We start from the raw sequence: 20585 nt of genomic DNA, 5'->3' as shown, positions 1-20585 counted from the left end.
TCCAGCTGTTGCAGGCCAGTGGGCCTGTGGCTGTGAGGGTGCTCTTTGTGAGGACCGACACGCCATGCGCTGTTGCAGCGGCACTATCCCGGACCCATGTTTTTCAATAAACTGGGAAGGGATGTATAGTAAAATAAAAATTAAAAAATAAAAATGAAAAATTAATAAAAATCTTCCACCAAGTGTGGGAATCCCACAAGCCGTTGTTAGTGCTTTGAGCACGGAAAAAACACTGAGGTCGTACACTGAGGTACTCTGGGATATGGAGGGGTGGAGAGTTCTAAATTTAAATATTCAGTGCCTTTGTTTCTGCTACGCCGTCCATATCCCAAGAGTACTCCAGTGACCCCTAGTGGATGAAAAAGAAATGTATTTATTCATAACCAAGCCACTGGTTTCCCAGCTATTTTGCGGGTTGAATCTGGTTTCCGATTGTGGAGGATGCAGGGCAGTGTCCGCACGTATATAAGTCCTAAGTGCTCGCTGCATAGACGGGACCTGGGACAGGAACATGTTCAGTGACTGGCAAAGTGCTAGCTGCCTGGCATATCACCCTGGGTTTGGTGCCTAAAAGCCAACCAGTGGCTACTATTAAAACTACTGGTGCCAATTAATTTAGTTTTAAAAGGATGGTGCAGCATTCTGGTAGCGTATCATCCCACATTGCAACCCACTGCCTCCAGTGAGTACTAGAAAGAGAGGCTGAGGCCCTAGCATTTTCTCAATGTTGGACATGCAATACTTCCTAGTTCTGCATCCAACTTTCCTGTTTGCCAAAAGTGTATTGTGAGGTCTGCTGAACTGGCCGTTTCTATGACTTACTGGATACTTTGTGGATGAGGCCCATTTTTACCTGACAAGGAATCGCACTGTGTGTGTCCAGAGAATGCTAAATGCTTATCCACCAATGCAGCTTTGTTAGAATGTGATACTTACACCTGTTTTGAAGAGGAAGAGGCTGGACAAACGCAAGCAGAATACAGTAATAAGGTCATATTTGCAAACAGATGGACACTGACATATAGAAATACTGTGTAGACATACTGACGTCGCCAGCACTAGAGTCACTTGTGATTGTTTGATTGTGAATGCACCCTATGATGCTGATTAGTAGAGCTTTTTTAGTTGTTTTGGAGCCTACGGAAAGCTTATTTCAGAAGCAAATCAATTTCAAGACATAGGTATGTGATGTAAGTTAAATATACACCTAGCACATGTGCTACACGTGCCAACACGTGAAAATCTTTGGGTAGTTGCAGCTTTGCTTTTGCTAGCCATTGTATTTTTAGCCTGCAGTTTGGGGGTATCTATGTCACATTCAGCTACAGACCCTTTGGGCACAAAGGCGTGCATTAGGTAATGTTTATAGCTGGATAGTATGCACAAAGTTTCCTGTGCAGAATTCTCCATCAAGTGGGCTCGTAAATGGTGACTGGTTTATAAATTGTATTTATTGAACAGAGAGGGCATGGCATATTCCTTAGTTAGGCAATGTACCATATACACCAGTAATGTTACAGACGTGCCAATGGATTATAGGTTGACAATTAATATTAATAAATATCCCTGCTATATAATGATTCTTGTTATCTATATGGAAAGGTTCTCCAACTATAATATTTACATACTCTAACGGATAGTAATGGAACGCCTATTTCTGTTACGTGGTCCATACCAAATGCACCAGAATAGCAGCGTCACATTTGTATGGAAAAGTTTTATTGTTCTTGTGGATAATAAATGAATTCAGCGCCTATAAAACCCACCAGCTTTTGAGCATAAATCTAATGAAGCATTCTGTAGTCAGGAGACTGAAACTAATCTGCTGTTGTGTGCGGCTGGTAGATTAATCCAGTGTTGCTATATGGCCCTAGTTACATGAATGAATCTGGTGTTGCTTTGTGCTCTGATGCATAATGAGGCCAGCAAATGAATCTGCTCTGTCCTGGAGGAACTTTGTTTGGTATCGCGTCCTGTTTTCAGTGTTCCTTATTGTATTTACACTGGGATCAGATGAGTTCTGTGGTTCCTTGTTTGAGCTACAGCTGACCGCTTATGTTGGATCTTTGGAGAAACAACAGATTCACTCACTATGTAGGTACATGAAGTGTCAAACACTTAGGGGGCGATTCAATTGCTTGTGCTGGTTGGTGCGATTAACTTGGTGCCCATTACTTATCGCGCATGTCACGCCCATATGGGCCGGGTTTCAACATTTAAAGTGGCTAAACCCATCTAAAGCACTGGGCATGGCTGACTCTTTGCGGCTTTCTGACCGCTATCTCAGGAGGGTGCGAGAAGGAATCATGGCCGCTCACAGTACTTGTGCCTGATGACAAAACTGAAATTTAATAGTTCCGGTCTGTAATGGGTGCCCAAAAACAATTGTATCCCCCCCCCCCCCCTTCCCCATAGTAAGAACAAGTAACCTAAGTAACAAATGCCAGCTTTCCTAGAAATATCAGTCCATTCATTTGCAAAAAATAAAACCTAATGAATCCAGCTCTGTAACTGTATTGCTTTATTTCCCAGCTTAGCAATGGTCTTTGGTATGTATCTACGGTCAGCTTGCACTTCTATAGTGGTTTCTGAAACAGCCTGTTTTACAAGATAAGCAGAGTACATTTAGAGTATTAGGACATAAAATAAATCTTATATGTATGTACATATCCCAGTGCCGGGATCCCGATCGAGTGTTTGCCGAGACGCCGGAGGGTTATTTCACACCAAATCAACACAGGTTTCAGACTGACCGTTTCAGATTGTGATAACATTTGTTATACTAAATGCTGCAATGGGTGTAAAGAAAACGCTCAATTCTTAGGCCGATAAGTTAAACGGTGGTTATGTGCCTTTTACAGCTGCAATTTTTACATGAAAAATTAAGGTTTGTTTTTTTAATTGCAATTAATTAAGGTGTTTTTTTTTTTTAATTGCACTTGCAGCTCACCTAATTGAGGGTGAGACCTTGCCCAACTCTCTTAGCTCAATTATACCGCTTTCAGATCGCAAATGCCGGATCCCACCTGGTAAGAGAAACGTGTCCTTACCGGGTGGGATCCGGCATTTGCTCTGCTTTGGTGGCTTTCCGACCCGGTAATATACCAGGTCGGTTGCCATAGCAGCGAGGGGGCGCAGCAGCAGAAGGGGCAGGGGTGGAGGCGGCGCTGGGAGATAAGCTCTTCTCCTGCGCCGCCTCTCCCTATGCTGTGAATGGGAGCCGTGTCGCATCGAAACTGCTCCGATTCACACTGCGCCTGACCCGGTATTCAACCCGGTAATAACCCTTCAACCCTTACCGGGTTGAATTACCGGGTCAGGCGACCCGCTAATTCGGCCAAAGTGCTTTCACATCGCACACAGGCCCGTTTGCCATGTCGATACCGGATTATTTGTGCGATGGGAAAGGGGTTTTAGATGAGCTGCAAGTGCACTAAAAAAAAAAAAACGTTAATAGCAAAATTTTTTGGTGTAAAAATTGCATCTTTAAAGGCATATAACTTCAAAACCGTTGAACATATCGGCCTAAGAATTTGGGGTCGTCTTTACACCCGTGGCAGCCTTTATTATACCAAATTTTATCACAATCTGAAACGGTCAGTCTGAAACCTGTGTTGATTTGGTGTGGAATAACCCCAGAGAGGTTAAGCTGCGTGAAGGGGGGAGGTTTAGGTTTAGGCTGCGGGTAGCATGGGTTAGGGGTCATTGGGGAAAGGGGAGTATACTTACCTAGCTCCTGTCACCATCGGGGTGCTGCATCTGGTATTCTGACCGCAGTCATCCAGGCCGCCTAGTCAATAATTACTTAGTATAAGCAAATCATTTGACCTCCTTATTCTTTTAGAATGCTGCTTTGCAATTTATTTCATGTGGCTTATTCATGGACTACAGATTTCAATGTAGTCCTGAGACATGTTAATGTTAAGGGTTTTTTTTAATCTGCTTTAGCGTTATTTATTTTTGAAAAAAATCATTGTGATCAGCCACTAAGTTTGGCAACAGTAGAGGGTACCTACCGAAGAGATGGTGTCACATGACAAGATGTGAGACTCAGCTGATCAGCTGACATCACCTTATGTGTCGTGCTCTTTGGCCACGTATACCCTGATGCTGCTAAAAGTCCTCGATGAGTGCAGTAAATAATGACTGAATGACACAATTTGATCTGTATTAGTAAAGTAATTTTTTTTTTCCTTATGCATTTGGTTGGTCCTTAATTTAGATCTCCCCTTATTTTTGCAGATACTTAAGAAGTTCATAAAGACTGCCCCTTCATCAAGAGGACCAGCCATAACCAAATACTTCTCAAGGGAGCAGAGGGTTTAATAGAACCCACGAAGTTAATTGCAAAGCAGTTCCTGAGTCTCTGGGAAAGAACACTATCATTAGACTTTATTCCTAGTCTCTTTTTTTTGTTTTTTTTTAGGGTACACTTTTTATGTTTTTTAGGTTTGATAGCTTTTTGATTTTATTGTATCTTTTTAGCAAATTTAAGATTTCCTTTCATTCCAATCTAGCCATCTGTGTGGGTTTTCTGTGATATGTTTTGCCTGAATTTGTTGTTTTTAGTTTTGCATTTGTTTGTACTTATCATTTTTACCAAATGGTTGTTAATAATCTATTTATGACGTAGCAGCAGTGGGTCTGGTGTTTTTTGGACGTTAATATATAACTTATGTTGTGGGTACATACCTAAACCTCTTGTACGGTCTCTCTGTGTGCATCTATGAGCTGGTGTAATTTAGAATGGCTAAATGAACACAATTTATATATATATTTTTTGCCTATAGGGGAAATGGTTTTGTGCAATGTTTTTTGTTTTTAGCAGCACATTATACAAAGGTATCAAAGCAGTGTTTGTACAATGAACTCGAGGCTAAAACACTACAACACAATAAATGTGTGACCTACAGAACACATACATATGTTTTAAATATTTTTCATTCTGTAATTTAATAGGGTGCATGATACACTAAAAATCAGTTGAGATTTGATTCAAACATGCCAATATACTATGCACAGACAATCGCTGCTTCCGATGTTCTTAGTTTTTTAGGCTATAGCACCTGAACTCTAAGCAGAGTTCCAATGTTTAGTTGTTTTTTTTTTTCCTACTGATCTCCTCCTTTGTCAGGCTGCGCAGTACTCAGGGCTGTAGGACACGTGTATGTAAGGTGTTCTGACATTGTGCTATGTATGGACTGCTGACATTGAGCTATTCATGACAGCACAGTGTATGGTTAGGAGTGGGTGATGCGTTGTATGCTCTACTAATGTGAAATCTGTTCTGTAATGGGGCTGTGGCTTGTTGGGCATCGGCCTGTCTTTCATTGTGTACTCTTTGTTTCCACAGCATAAGCTATAGAGTTGTGTACCTCTGGTGTTCTGTAACCTGTATTAATGACTCCCCAGTAGTGGGGTGGTGGGGGGGCAAATAGATGTTCTGAATTACAATGCGGTATTTATAGAAACTAAGACTTGAAGAAAACAAACCTTGTATTGCAGGGAGCAAGATAATTTAGCCTATTGTCATTTAATTTTGTATTTAAAAAGAAAGTTGTCAGTTTCCCCTTACCATTTTTCCACCCTCTTAAAACACCACCAAGCTATGCACTAAGAATATTCCTACTATAGCACTAACGCGTGTCAGGCAGTGATGCAGGCATTTTATAGTACACATTTATGTTTGGAAGAGGAGTTTACCAGTCCCCTAGGACCTAGTGACATCAGTGAGGCACAAAATGCCTTGTGCCTCAATGTGGTCAGTAGCTCCTATTGCGTTGATAAGGCTGCCTTCTCATAAGCATTGGGTCTGCTGACCAAATAGCTACTCCCATTGTGCGTAGTGAACGGTCAGTCTTGATAAGTGATGATCTCGTTCGAAGCCTATGAATTAATAAAAAGACGTTAGGGGGTTATGTACCACTAGCCTTGTAACTGATAACAAATGGCACCATTATGTACATGGTTATACTGCATTTAGTACTCTGCTTAATCATTAATTTGTCATCCGAATCGATCAGAGATATATTAACATTACATATGACATTATCACTGTTTGTTGCCATAATGGACCAAAGTGGTCTAAGTAACTGAGCCAGTAAGTAGTCTTTTAACAGTTGTCCTCGATAATTGGCCTTTGGAAGAACAATACTCGTAGAGAGGGAGAACTGTCACCTCCCATGTGTAATAGTTTTGCTATGATTTTTTTTTAACCAAGGCAGAGAGGATGAGCAATAATCTTCCAAAGATGTGATTTTTGTTATTACTTACAATTAGAGAACAACACATTCTATTTTGTGATTACTAATAATGTGTTTTTAATAGAGCCATATTTTTTGGGGGAGGGATCTAAGGGATAAACCTGATGAACAATTTGTAAGTTTGCGTATTTTTGTCTTCTACAGAAAGGGGGTTTACAATCTTGCCTAATAAATGCGTTGTATAGCTAATCCTTTTAAATCGAGTTAAAAAAAGAGTAATTTTGTTTTTGTATATGACAATCTAAACAGAGATAAGGATGCATCATGCTGTGAGTTGATTTTATTTGGAGATGTTATTTCATACTGAATTTGTAAGAGCTTGGTGTTTTATGAATGTGTGCCAACCTTGATAAGGTTAATAGGATTTTCAAGATAATGTACGGTAATCCTCTCGTATTTTTCTCTGAAATAAAATACAGAAGAGTAAACCAGCTTTGTGTCATTATTATCATAGGTAAATATGTGTACAAACAATGTTTATCTTTCAAATAATGTGTGAAGGGCCTTACTGACGAGGAGATTTCCCCTGAGATGTGTGCTGAGCGGTCTAGCACAGACCGCTCAGCACAGCGCGATGTGCTGAGCGAGGGGGGACGGACACGGGGGGCCGCTCATTTCACCCAGCTGTGAAATGAGCAACCTGCTAGATTATGCCTGTATGCAGGCCAATCTAGCACCGGCACCCATACACACGGAGCGATGTTCAGCTAATTTCTAAGCAGTCTAGTCAGATTGCTTAGAAATTAGCTGTACATCGCTCCTTGTGTAACCCCCCTTAAGAGCATCATAATGTATAGGTAATCATTTAGATGGCAATGTAGCAGTATTTTTTTATCCAGTGTACCGGTTCTGTTCACAATGAGGATGCATCAATGAAACATTACACAGCTGATGTCCATCACACTGTATATTAAACAGCCAGCATTATGGTGGCGTACATTCCGCCTAAGGTCATTTTCTTTGACTTATGCCATGCGATTTGTTTGCAGTCCCGCAGTTACACATGTATCACAGTCCAGACACATTACCTAACATTCACCATCATTCTGATCAATGTGCTACTAGGATACTTTAAAAAAAAGTTTTGTTTTGGTGGTTTTTATGTTTGTATGTAGATATTCTAGAAGAATAATGTAGCTGTTACAGACATTGCTGTCCTACTGCTGTAATGGTTAAATAACCACATAAACAGACATTTTGGTTCTGCTTTTTCACTTAAATACCCGTAGAAACAAGGGGGGTAATTCCAAGTTGAAAGCAGCAGGAATTTTGTTAGCAGTTGGGCAAAACCATGTGCACTACAGGGGGGACAGATATAACATGTGCAGAGAGAATTAGATTTGGGTGGGGTGTGTTCAAACTGAAATCTAAATTGCAGTGTAAAAATAAAGCAGCCAGTATTTACTCTGCACAGAAACAAAATAACCCACCCAAATCTAACTCTCTTTGCAAATATTGTATCTGCCCCCCCCCCCTGCAGTGCACATGGTTTTACCCAATTGCTAACAAACTTGCTGCTGCGATCAACTCAGAATTTACCCCCCATGTGCACTGCAGTGGAGGCAGATGTAACGTGCGGAGAGAGTTAGATTTAGGTGGGTTATATAGTTTCTGTGCAGAGTAAATACTGGCTGCTTTATTTTTACACTGCAAATTAGATTGCAGATTGAACACACCACACCCAAATCTAACTCTCTCTGCACATGTTATATCTTTCCCCCCTGCAGTACACATGGTTTTGCCCAACTGATAACAAAATTCCTGCTGCGATCAACTTGGAATTACCCCCAAGGTCACACATCCAGAATCTTTCCCATGCTGACAAGAAGAGTCTGTGCTGCACTCTGAAGGCCAAAGCAGTTGGGCCCTTCCGCAGGCCTGTGTTTGTGTCAGCAGAAACTCCGTGGGTGGCAGATGGACTGCCAGGGCTACCATGTAATTAACATTTTCTAGACTAATATAAATCTTCATTAAAAGAATGTGTCTGTTTTGTTTAGGCAACACAAATGGTCATAAAAAAATTGTATGCATTCCCTGCAAGTAACTAACGGGTGAGGGTGCAATGACTAGCAGATGTGTATATGAGACTAAAGGTTAGTGAGGATGGACAGGACTCTGCTCTATGGGCCTAATTCAGACCTGATCGCTGCTGTGCGTTATTACAGAGGTCTGCGATCAGATAGCCGCCGCCCATAGAGGGTGAAAACCTGCCCCGTGTAAGTGTGCGAATGCATGTGTACGCCGTGCAAAACTGCCCGACAGCAGACATCTGCAAATCCGTTCGCAGCTCACTCACCATCGAATGATTTTTCCAGGCTGTGCAGTCTGTGCGTAGCCCAGGACTTACTCCTACAGTGTGATACAAACAGGCTGATCGGGTCCGGAGCTGACGTCACACACCCTCCCTGAATACACTTGGTAACACCTGCGTTTTTCCTGACACTCCCAGAAAACGTCCAGTTACCACTCACAAATGTCCGCTTCCTGTCAATCACCTTGCAAACGCCTAGCGATAACATTTTTTGCACCATTCTGTCACTGTTTGGCGTTGAGCCTGCACATTGTAGTGCATGTGCAGTCATTCGATAATTGTCCGCACTGCGATTTTTGCACAACAGCGATCAGGTCTGAATCGGGCCCTATACTAAGTTGGCATTCAGAGCAATTCTGACATGACCTGTTTTGATTACATGTCGGTGCTATAGGGTACGCATACCAAATGCTAGTTATCTTTAGTTAGAGAGGGGGAAAACCCCTAAAAAAGTGGAGTACTTTCATCTAAATACTGTCATTCTTTAGTCATGCTCCTCTTCTACACTATGGGGGTCATTCCGACCCGATCGCACGCTGCAGTTTTTCGCAGCGGTGCGATCGGGTCTGAACTGCGCATGTGCCGCAATGCGCCGGTGCGTCGCTACCCAGCGACTGGAAACGCCGAGCAGCGTGGGACCTTACGAAGAACGCGATCGCAGCGGTGTTTGCAATGTGATTGACAGCAAGAAGGTGTTTCTGGCTGGCAACTGACTGTTTTCTGGGAGTGCCGTGGAAAACGCAGGCGTGTCCAGGGCGGGTGTCTGACGTCAATTCCGGGACCTAACAGGCTGAAGTGATCGCAGCGGCTGAGTAAGTTCAGAGCTACTCAGAAACTGCACAAAAACTTTTTGCACAGCTTCCCTGCACAAGCGATCGCACACTTGCTATGCTAAAATACACTCCTTCATAGGCGGCGACTATCTGATCGCACGTCTGCAAAAAACTGCTACCGTGCGATCAACTCTGAATGACCCCCCATGATCACTAGCACAACCTTATAGCCTTTGATGTGTTCCGGTTGTTTTTGCAGTCTTTAGTGGTTTACACACTGGCTAAAAGCATTCCACACCAACTCAACAAAGTTTTTAGACTGACCATTTCAGATTCTGATGAAATTTGGTATAATAAATAATGCTGCCATGGGTGTCCCCAAGTTTTAGGCTGGAATGTTCAACTGTTTTGAAGTTCTATGCATTTAAAGCTCCAATTTCTTCACAAAAAATGTGCTGTTAATGTTTTTTTTTTTTTTTTTTTCATTGCTCTTACAGCTAAACTCATTGAGCTAGAGAGTTAAGCAAGGTCTCATTTTAAACCTCTTTTTATGAGCTTTCATATGATATATAATAAAAAATAAAATAGATTTTCTTAAAAAGTCAATATTTAACATTTTTGAAAAAAAAATCGCAAAAATTATTCATACTGATGTTGATAAATCCCCAAAGTTTTTTCATTTTGGGATCACATGCTATAAGAGCTTTGATGTTTGAGTGATTCATGAAAATTGTATTTTAAAAATCAACAAATAATATTTTTTCCAGTGCACTACATTAGAGGAATGCGTGTTCCTCTTCAGGTGTGTTTGGGGCTGAGATTCTACAGACAGCGCCCGCTCCCACTTCTGTGCAGACATATAAACTTAAGTAGAAAGATACTTTAAGTGTGTTAAATAAGCCCACCTTTTACATTTTCCTGGAACACAAGTGGTCCAGGTACAGGATAGGATAGGGTGGACTTTAAATAGTGAAGAAACCTGTCTCTGGCCCATTGTGTCACATTTGAGAAATCAAAGTGTTTAAATACAGAGGTATCAGACTGGGAGAGCAGAAAGGAACAGTAACTTGGAGAAAGGGTGCTGGGAGGGAGAGACACAGTAGACTGGGAGCAGCATTGTACTCGCAAGAACAATCTCCAGTCACCCAGCTATCATTGGGCCAGTGCTCAAACCACTGTACAATTTTCCCATTTGTATTACAAGACAAAAACTGAGCATCTTAGCTATGCTGTTATTTCACTGTCTGGAACACAACACAGTGACAGTCTACTGCAGGCCTGGCCAACCTGTGGCTCTCCAGCTGCTGTGAAACTACACATCACAGCATGCCCTGCCACAGTTTTAGCATTCTATAATAGCAAAACTGTGGCAGGGCAAGCTGGGACGTGTAGTTTCACAACAGCTGGAGAGCCACAGGTTGGCCAGGCCTGGTCTACTGCTTCTTGTAGAGTAAATTTCACCAAAAATATCGGCCAAAAAAGATTTTCTGCTTCTCCGATGGGTGTGCCACACAATTTAAGAACAAGAAAAATGTTGCCAATTTATGCTCTTGTTAAGATAATTTTGGTATAGAAGCAGAGCGGCATTTCTCCGCGATTGCGCATGGAAAAGGGCCTTGTGATCGTGAAGGAGGAACAGTGAAGAGGTTGGCATCCTGAGCAAGCCTGCAACGTCCATATGGTCAGATTCTTTCAACACAACAACTTTTTGACTGGGCAGAGGAAAACATTACAGGAATGCATGTTACTGTTTTTTTACTTCTTTTTAAATTGTGCATCTGACCCATTGGAAAAGTAGAAAACCCTTTTTTGGTGATTTTCCAAATTTATTCTACAAGAAGTAAGAGTTTCCTCTGGAAGCAGTAGACTGCCACTGTGTACCAAAAAGTCTGAAATAACAGCATAGCTAAGATGATCAGTTTTTGTTTTTCCCTTTCAATACACCACAAATGTGACTCAAATGGTCCAGGGACAGTTTAGGTTTGGGCGGGCTTAACTTAGTGACCAATGGGCTTTCTTCATTATTTAAAGCCAGCCCAAACTTGTAGTGGCCCAGGAAAATGTAAAAGGTGGGTCCATTAAACACACTTGACGCATCTTTCAACATGGAGTATCTTTTCACTTACATTTATGCACCTGCACAGAAGTGGGAGCAGACGCTGTCTGTAGAATCTCATCCCCAAACATCTGAAGAGGACCGTGCAGGCGCGGCGCTGACCGCTAAGCAAAGGGATGCAGAGCAGGTAGGTGCCAGGCAGGGGAGGTGCTCTCCCTGCTCTGCATCCCTGTGCCGAGTTCCCCTGCTCCGGCTGCCGCTGCGCCTGTCACACTACAGACACAGGCAGCGGCGTCGGCAGCTTGAAGTATCCATCCTCCCTCTCCCTGTCAAACTTTGAAGCAACAGTGTTGCGGACGAGAAAAGGGGGCAGGGCTAAGTTGGTCGGAGCTACACGGACCACGCTGCAGTGAGTGAACTGTGAAGAGGATGTTGCTCCTGATCAGGCCAGACAGACTTGGGAGTGGAGTGAGAGAGAGAAAGTGTGTGTGTGTTTTGGGGGGGGGGGGGGGGGGGGGGGAATTGTGTATAAGTGCCACTACTATTGGGGGTATTATGTATAACTATTACTATGGGCACTATATGTCCCAGTGGTGCTACTACTGGGGTCACTGTGTATAAGCAGCACAACTACTGGTGGGCACTGTGTATAAGTGGCACTACTCCTGGGGGCACTATGCGTGTAAGCGGCGCTACTACTGGAGGCACTACTGGGGGTGCTATGCGTGTAAGCAGAGCTACTACTGGGGGCACTATGCGCGGAATCGGCGCTACTGCTGGGGGCACTATGCACGGAATCGGCGCTACTACTGGGGGCACTATGCGTGGAATCGGCGCTACTACTGGGGGCACTATGCGTGGAATCGGCGCTACTACTGGGGGCACTATGCGCGGAATTGGTGCTACTACTGGGGGCACTATGTGCGTAATCTGCGCTTTTACTGGGGGCACAATGCGCGTAATTGGCGCTTCTACTGGGGGCACAATGCTCGTAATTGGCGCTTCTACTGGGGGCACTATGCGTGTAATCAGCGCTACTACTGGGGGCACTGTGCGTGTAAATGGCGCTACTACTGGGGGCACTATGCGTGTAATCTGCGCTCCTACTGGGGGCACTATGCATGTAATCGGCATAACTACTGTAGGCGCTATGCGTGTAAGTGGCGCTTCTATTGGGGGCACTATGCATGTAATCGGCGCTACTACTGGGGGCACTATGTATGTCAGCGGCGCTACTACTACTGAGGGCACTATGCGTGTAATCGGCGCTACTACTGGGGGCACTATGCGTGTAAATGGCACTACTACTCGGGCTCTATGCGTGTAATCAGCGCTACTGGTGGCACTATGCTTGAAATCGGCGCTACTGGGGGCACTATGCATGTAATCAGCGCAACTACTGTGCGCACTATGCGTTTAATCAGCGATACTACTGGGGCACTATGCGTGTAATCGGCGCTACTATTGGGGGGCACTATGCGTGTAATCGGCGCTACTACTGGGGGCACTATGCGTGTAATCGGCGCTACTACTGGGGGCACTATGCGTGTAATCAGCACTACTATTACTGGGGACACTATGCGTGTAATCGGCGCTACTACAGGGGCACTATGCGTGTAATCGGCGCTCCTACTGGGGGCACTATGCGTGACAGTGGCACTCCACCTGGGGGCACTGTGCATATAAGCAGCGCTACTACTGGGGCACTATGTGTGTAATCGGTGCTCTTACTGGGGGCATAATGCGTGACAGTGGCACTCCACTTGGGGGCACTGTGCATATAAGCAGCGCTACTACTGGGGCACTATGTGTGTAATCGGTGCTCTTACTGGGGGCATAATGCGTGACAGTGGCACTCCACCTGGGGGCACTGTGCATATAAGCAGTGATACTGCTGGGTGCACTATGCGTGTAATCAGCGCTACTACTGGGGGCACTATGCGTGTAATCGGCGCTACTACTGGGGGCACTATGCGTGTAATCAGCACTACTATTACTGGGGACACTATGCGTGTAATCAGCGCTACTACAGGGGCACTATGCGTGTAATCGGCGCTCCTACTGTGGGCACTATGCGTGACAGTGGCACTCCACCTGGGGGCACTGTGCATATAAGCAGCGCTACTACTGGGGCACTATGTGTGTAATCGGTGCTCTTACTGGGGGCATAATGCGTGACAGTGGCACTCCACCTGGGGGCACTGTGCATATAAGCAGTGATACTGCTGGGTGCACTATGCGTGTAATCAGCGCTACTACTGGGGGCATTATGCGTGACAGCGGCGCTTCTCCTGGAGGCACTGCGTATAAGTGGCGCTGCTACTGAGGGCACTGTGCGTGTAATCGGTGCTACTACTGTGGGCACTATGAGACCATACACCCTTTTTTGTTGCGTGCCGTCCCTCTGTAAAGTATGTGAGAGCGCAAATTTATAGTTTGCAGGGGAGCACCGAACACCCTAGAGCCGGCCCTGGGACCGTGCATTCCTCTAATGTAGTGAACTCGAAAATTTGTTTATTTTTAAATTCAATTTTCATGAATCACTCATAAATAAAAGGTCTTATGGCATGTGATCTCATCATGATCCCAGAAATGAAACTTTGGGATTTATTAACATCATTATGAACAATTTATGATATTTAAAAGAAAGAAAAAAATCACTTTTTGAGAAAATCTAAATTTTGTTTTTTAAAATGTAATTTTTTTTTCATTTTTATGGAAACGTACTGCTTTGTTATATATCATATGAAACCCCCATAAAAGGAGGTTTAAAATGAGAACTTGCCCAATTCATTAGCTCAATTAGGTGAGCTTCAAGTATAATAAAAAGTTAATAGCACATTTTTCATTAAAAAATTGCAGCTTTAAAGGCATATAACTTTAAAACTGTTGAACATAGCCTAAAATGTTGGGGTTTTCTTTATACCCATGGCAGAATTTATTATTTATTATATCACAATCTGAAACGGTCAGTCTGAAAACTGTGTTGAGTTGGTATGGAATAACCCCAGATCAACAGCAATGATGACACTTGCAATCTGTGTATTACAGTACTAGCAAATGTGATCTGATTGCCAGCAATGGACAGTGGTGGTTTAGATGTATACACAAAGGTGTGACTAATACAGTGTAACTGTAGTATAGCTGTTAGTGCTATAAGACATTGTACAGGTGGTGAGAAAGTACCTTTGCCCATGGCCAGGGCGAATTATGTCATGGGGCGGTATAAATGTGGTTTTTATATGATGATGGGTGTATAAAATGTAGGGACTGAGAATGAAAGTGACAAGAAGGCAGGACATATAACACTACTTTTTCCTTGTTTTTTTTTTTTTTTTTAAGGGGGGAAGGGTCGGGTTAGGCTTCTATATATGGAATATTAACATTCTTTGGTTTAAAAAAATGTGTATTCTATGTTTTCAAGTCACAAGTGCACACGCAGGACAAGAATGCAGACGCACACTTGTGCTCTAGAGCAGTGATTTTCAACCTTTTTTTTTTACTCGCAGCACACCAAACAATGGGGGTAATTCTGAGTTGATCGCAGCAGCAAGTTTGTTAGCAATTAGGCAAAACCATGTGCACTGCAGGGGGGACAGATATAACTGCAGTGCACATAGTTTTGCCCAACTGCTAACAAAATTGCTGCTGCGATCAACTCGGAATTAGACCCAATATTTTAAAATTGCCAAGGCACCATCAGTTCCCCACAGAAAAAAACAAAACACACACATTGGCCCTCACAGTAAAAAATAAATAAAATCCACACATACATTGGCCTACACAGAAAAAACAATCACATTGCTCCCCACATAAATCATGTTGCTCCCCACATAAATCCTATTGCTCCCCACATGAATTATTCACATTGTTCCCCCCATAAATCCTTATTCTCCCCACTATAATTCTATTGAAATCCTATTGTTCCCCACAGGAGAAATAAAATAACAAATATTATCAGCTGTCCTCCTCCCTGTCCCTCAGTGGCGGGGGTTCTTCATAGTGGAGTTCTGCGAATACTTGTCAGCAGGCGGTCAGGCAGGTGTGGATGTGGGTGGGCAAGGAAAGCTGTGCATGCAGGCGGGAACTGGAAGATGTGTATGCAGGCGGGTGGGCTGGCTGGGTGGTGAAACGCGGTGGCCGTGACTTATGATATCACATCGTTTTCAAGTCATAGGTCATGGCTGGAGCACGACTGATCCTCTAAGAAGATGCCGGGCCAACAGTTCATTCTGAAGGTGCAGGAAGCTGCTCTGGCTCCGTGGCACACCTTGCAACTGGTCGTGGCACACTAGTGTGCCACGGCACACTGGTTGAAAAAGCCTGCTGTAGAGGTTCCCAAACGCGGTACTCCAATGGTCCAGGTTTTAAATTTGTCTATGCCTTACCACAGGTGACAATTAGAACCTCAGTCGGTTTGATTTAACCACCTGTACTGTGCCATGGAGATATCTAAAACCTGGACCTTTGGGGTGCCTTGAGGACCGCGTTTGAGAAGCTCTGCACTAGAGATCTACTCATCACAATAGGAAACATTTGTGTATTATACTGTAATATTATTATATGATACCTAAAGTAAACACGTAGTTAATAGGGAACATTTTGATCAGAACGTGACCTCGCTCAGACAGGTACCTACAGTAATCATTTATCTCTACAACAGGCTGCTTACTATGTTGTATGATCCTACAGCTTATAGATAATGATGGGTGGACCTAGCTGACAATTCCTATGCATAAAATGTAGCTAATGTCACAAACATTAATATTGTTAGCCTGACCGTTTCCATATCAGACATTGGGGGAGATTCAAATGTTTGAAAAGTCGGTTGGGTGTCTTTTTTCCCCCTGTCTATTAGATCGGAAAAAACAGACTCCCAACTGACTTTTCAAACATTTGAATCTCCCCCATTGAGGGAGGTGGACAGTGAAATGAGTGGATAAGTTGCCCATAGTAACCAATCCGATCTGAGGTAGTATTTATCAAGTACTTGCTGTAAAATTATAGGTAGCAGCTGATTGGTTGCCATGGGCAACTTCTCCACTGGCTCACTTCTCTACTCTTTTCACTGCTTCATACATCTCCCCCATTAACTGAACACACAAATATTTCATTCCTTTACCCCGAGCATCTGTGCTGTAATTATTTCTCTAACATCGTTCTCCCATTCCCCCTCCCACATCCTGGTATTTCAGCCTTTCTTGCAGAAATTCATGTTTGTGATTTAATCAAAGTATCCGAGTACCTCATTTCTACAGTTCAGAGCTGCGGGCTGCTTACATAAAAGAGGAGGATCACCTTCGTGTTACAACTGTTTGAAGATAATTAAAATAGTATCACTTAATAACTGCTATTGTCCACCACCCTCTCACAAAGGGACCCGCTTGTCTCCTCAGTAAATACTGCTCTCAACTTTTTTGATAATGTTAATGTATAATGTATAACTGGTACTTGTAATTTCTGGGTAAGAGGTTTTTAGGTTTCCTTTTTTATTTTTTCTTATTTTTTAAGAATTAGTTTATATTGCAAAGTTTCATTAACAGCCATATGCATTTTGAGAAAAGATACACAGGTAACAGATGGCAATATATAACACGGGATACCAACATGGTAAAAAGCAATGGTTTTCCTTTTATTATTATTGTTCTTGACAATAAAAAGTGAACACCCCCCCCCCCCCTTCCCCAAGAAAAAAAACCAAAACAAAAAAAACAGCATTACTATGAATTCTCAAAAGGGGAAAAATGCAGCTGCTTGGGGCAAACATATAGACCGAGACCGCAAAGATCACTAAACATACAGTACCAGACAAGCAGGCTATTGAGACATCATCGGGCCTGGGTACTGAGGTTTGTGGCCAAATCTGGGAGGCGTGGTTATGCCCCTTTTGGGATGGGGAGAGATGTAAAGTACTATGTCCAGCGCTGCAAAGGAAAAGCTCCCCCCCACCCCTTCCTTCTTGGTGCCCCTTGAAAAAAAGAACCGTGGAAAAAGCCTGTGTTCCAGGCAAGTGTGATACAGGATGCCGGCATCCTGACAGTGTTTCATAAAGAACGTTAACCTAACCCTACCCACAGCGTAAGCCTAACTCTCCCTCCCTGCAGCATAACCCTTACCTCCCCTCCCACAGCCTAACTACATCCCCTCCAGGCGGCTATCTCAGAGTTCCTCATGCATTTAATAGCTTCATCAGTGGGTACATGGGAAAATCCATTAATTGGGCTATTTACGGTATGTAAGCTGAGATAATTTTATGATTGATTCATCCATATGAAATGAAGTTTAATATTTGTTTACTCAACTAGAATACTATGGTTTTAATTGACTTTTTTTTGTGTATATACACTTAGTGGCTACTTTTTTGGGTACACCTTTCTTGTACAGAGTAGGACCCCTCCTGTGCCCCCAGAACAGCCTGGATATAGATTCAATAAGTGGCTTGACACATTCCTTAGACATTCTGTTCAGCGCTGATGGCAATATCTCTGACAATGCAGAATGGATCAACATACCCGTGTTTACACCATACTCTGACCCTACCACCTGCATGTCACAGCAGACCAGATGACATGTCTCCAATCTTCAGCTGTCTAGTGTTGGTGAGCTTGTGTCCCCAGTATCCTGAGTTTCCTGTTTTTAGATGACAGGAGTAGAACCTTGTGGGGTCTTCTGCTACAGTAGCCCAATCACTTGCTAAGAAATGCTTGTATGCATATCACTGTTATAGTGGATGGGTATTTGACTGAAATACCCATCCACTATAAGGGTGAGATAAATCTGTAAGATTTTGACTATATAGTCAAAATCTTAAGGAAAGTTAGTGCATATCTCAAGGTGTTAGGCAGCTTACGATACTGATTTGATCTCGATGCGCACTTGTGTGGGGTCGGTATCGCAAGGCTAGATAGACTGTGCAGGCAAGTCAATCTTGACTATCTAGTGTACTATCTAGTACAAAGTATAGTCAAAATCAGACATAGACAAAATCGAAAGTACAGATTTTGACTATCTGGGCTCTGGGGGAGTTCAATGGAATCGCATAGTCCAATTCGGGCATAGCAAGGATCTCATCGTGTGTACACACCTATATTGTTGCCTTTCTGTCAGCTTGGACCAGTCTGGCCATCCTCCTTTGACCTCTCATTGACCAAGCATTTTTTTACCAAAGAGCGTTTGCTCCATTCCCAGTAAACTCTGTAGACTGTTGTGCACAAATGTCCCAGTAGATTATCAGTTTCCGATATTGTCAAATCAACCCATATGTCACAGCAAATGTTTCACAGTCAAAGTATCTTGAATCGTGTCTTCCTTATTCTGGTGTTTGGTCCGAACCTCTTGACCATGTCTGCATGCTTGTACGCATTCAGTCTAAATATTTCTAAAATACACAGCGCTTTATGATAATACCACCAAGAAATCTGTTAATTACTACCCATAATTGATTAAAAAACACCTAATCTCTACTGCTCCCACCGGTGGTACTGTTCCACCAATTACCAAAAACCACAAAATATATTTAAACAAGGGAGCGCTAAGAACAGGGTCAGTTTAAATCACACATTTATTACAATCCACATATAAACAGCAATGTACGCATTCAGTTGCTCACACATGATTGGCTGATTAGATAATTGCCTTAGCAAGCTAACATATCTCATAAAATGGCTCCTGAGTGTGTATTTGAAAATTAGCATTTGATACTTATTAATTGTATAATACATTTAAAATTATACAATAAAGAAGTAGATTTTTTGCGGGAACGATAATCTAATCGTTAAACCAAAAATGCATGCACACTTTACAAATGAGTACTTGTTTTACATATTTTCAAATGTGTATGTTCCTTAAATGACTAAACTTTTTCACAGCTCCTGATGGTAATGAATAAAAGATATATGTCTTATAGAGATGATTGCAAAAAAAAGTTAAAGGAATTAAACCTGTCCGTAAATATCAATATATATTGCTGTATAGAGGGACCAACAGGTACATAAAGTATATGTGCCCATGAATACATTGTGTTTATTACTCAGTACTCTGTTCTGTTCCTGCGCTTTTGATACATATGCTACATTTACGATGAACATGTGTTTTGTTTTGTCAGGAGATGAATCATCGTCTCAGGAGAAAAAGGATAAAGGTATAAAGATCTCTTCATGAATAATGTATCTGTCTGTCTGTCTGTCTGTCTGTCTGTCTGTCTGTCTGTCTTAATGGTCACACTGTAGAATCTCTGTTAACTGGGTGCAGCAGTGTGCCTACTCCATTCTATGGCGGGGAAACACTCACGTTACCTTGGCACCTTTTACCAGCCAGCGTTCTCTCTTCTTTTCCACATCTACTCCTAACCTGCTCTGTGACCCTGAGTGATCTGAAGGATATATAGGGACATTTGTACAAACCAGGAGGTACTGCACTTTACAGAGACTGAGCAGCTCCTCTGCTATTTTGGACTTAAGTAAATGAGTCTTGCTACTTTTATTTTTACAAAGGAATACCCATTGTGTCCTAGAGAGGGCATTCATTTATTATGTAACCATTTATTGGCTAATGAAAAAAAATATTAGCATATTACCACAAATCTGCATTTAAAAATGTGTACTGATTTGTAAAAGAAGTTCTTAGATTGTGCAGTAGGTGGCGCCAATAATTAAATTATCACACTCTAGGTTCCTTACTATGGTAGTCTCCAAAGTCCCTGGTACCTGCAGTTATCTCTGGTTTATTACATGCCTGCAGCTGACAACATGTAACCATGCTTGGGAACTAATATCAAAGGAGCCACGTTCAGGTAGCATGTGTGTTTCAATCGGGTCTTGTTTAAAATTGCTGCTCTGGTATCAATACCAGCAGTAAGGCTATACTATTGTATTTATATTTCAGCTCCTTTCTTCAGTGTTCTATAAATGATACCATTAATAGTTCACATTCCTGTTCATATATCCTCCATCTGAAAAAAAAATCATAATTGCCTTTCACTGTACAATGGAACAGTATTTTTCTAAAGGGAATTTCCACATACAGTAACATCACTACAAGGAAGCAAGCTGTTTTGTAGTAATTAACTATTGTTTTCAGTGTAGTTGTCATGTTATTTGTTTCTCAGTGCTGCCATCCCATATTATGTGGCCATTCCAGGTAACTGCATTGGGAGTCATAGACCCAATCTCTTAATGTGACAT

At 42.5% G+C, this 20585-nt stretch overlaps 1 protein-coding gene across 1 annotated transcript in view; it reads left to right on the top strand.

The window, feature by feature from the left end:
- ASPH (aspartate beta-hydroxylase) overlaps positions 1–20585 on the top strand; it is a 452693-nt gene that overhangs the window by 253780 nt on the left and 178328 nt on the right. The window contains exons 16-19 of the mRNA XM_063925233.1: positions 4243–4247; positions 11492–11590; positions 19272–19389; positions 19508–19543. Coding sequence (XP_063781303.1) covers positions 4243–4247; positions 11492–11590; positions 19272–19389; positions 19508–19543 — 258 coding nt within the window. The remainder of the gene's footprint in view (positions 1–4242; positions 4248–11491; positions 11591–19271; positions 19390–19507; positions 19544–20585) is intronic.

Source organism: Pseudophryne corroboree, chromosome 5, assembly GCF_028390025.1.
Source record: "Pseudophryne corroboree isolate aPseCor3 chromosome 5, aPseCor3.hap2, whole genome shotgun sequence".
Lineage (NCBI taxonomy): Eukaryota > Metazoa > Chordata > Amphibia > Anura > Myobatrachidae > Pseudophryne > Pseudophryne corroboree.
The sequence above is the reverse complement of the archived record's forward strand: the minus strand, read 5'-3'. Positions and strand labels throughout refer to the sequence as shown.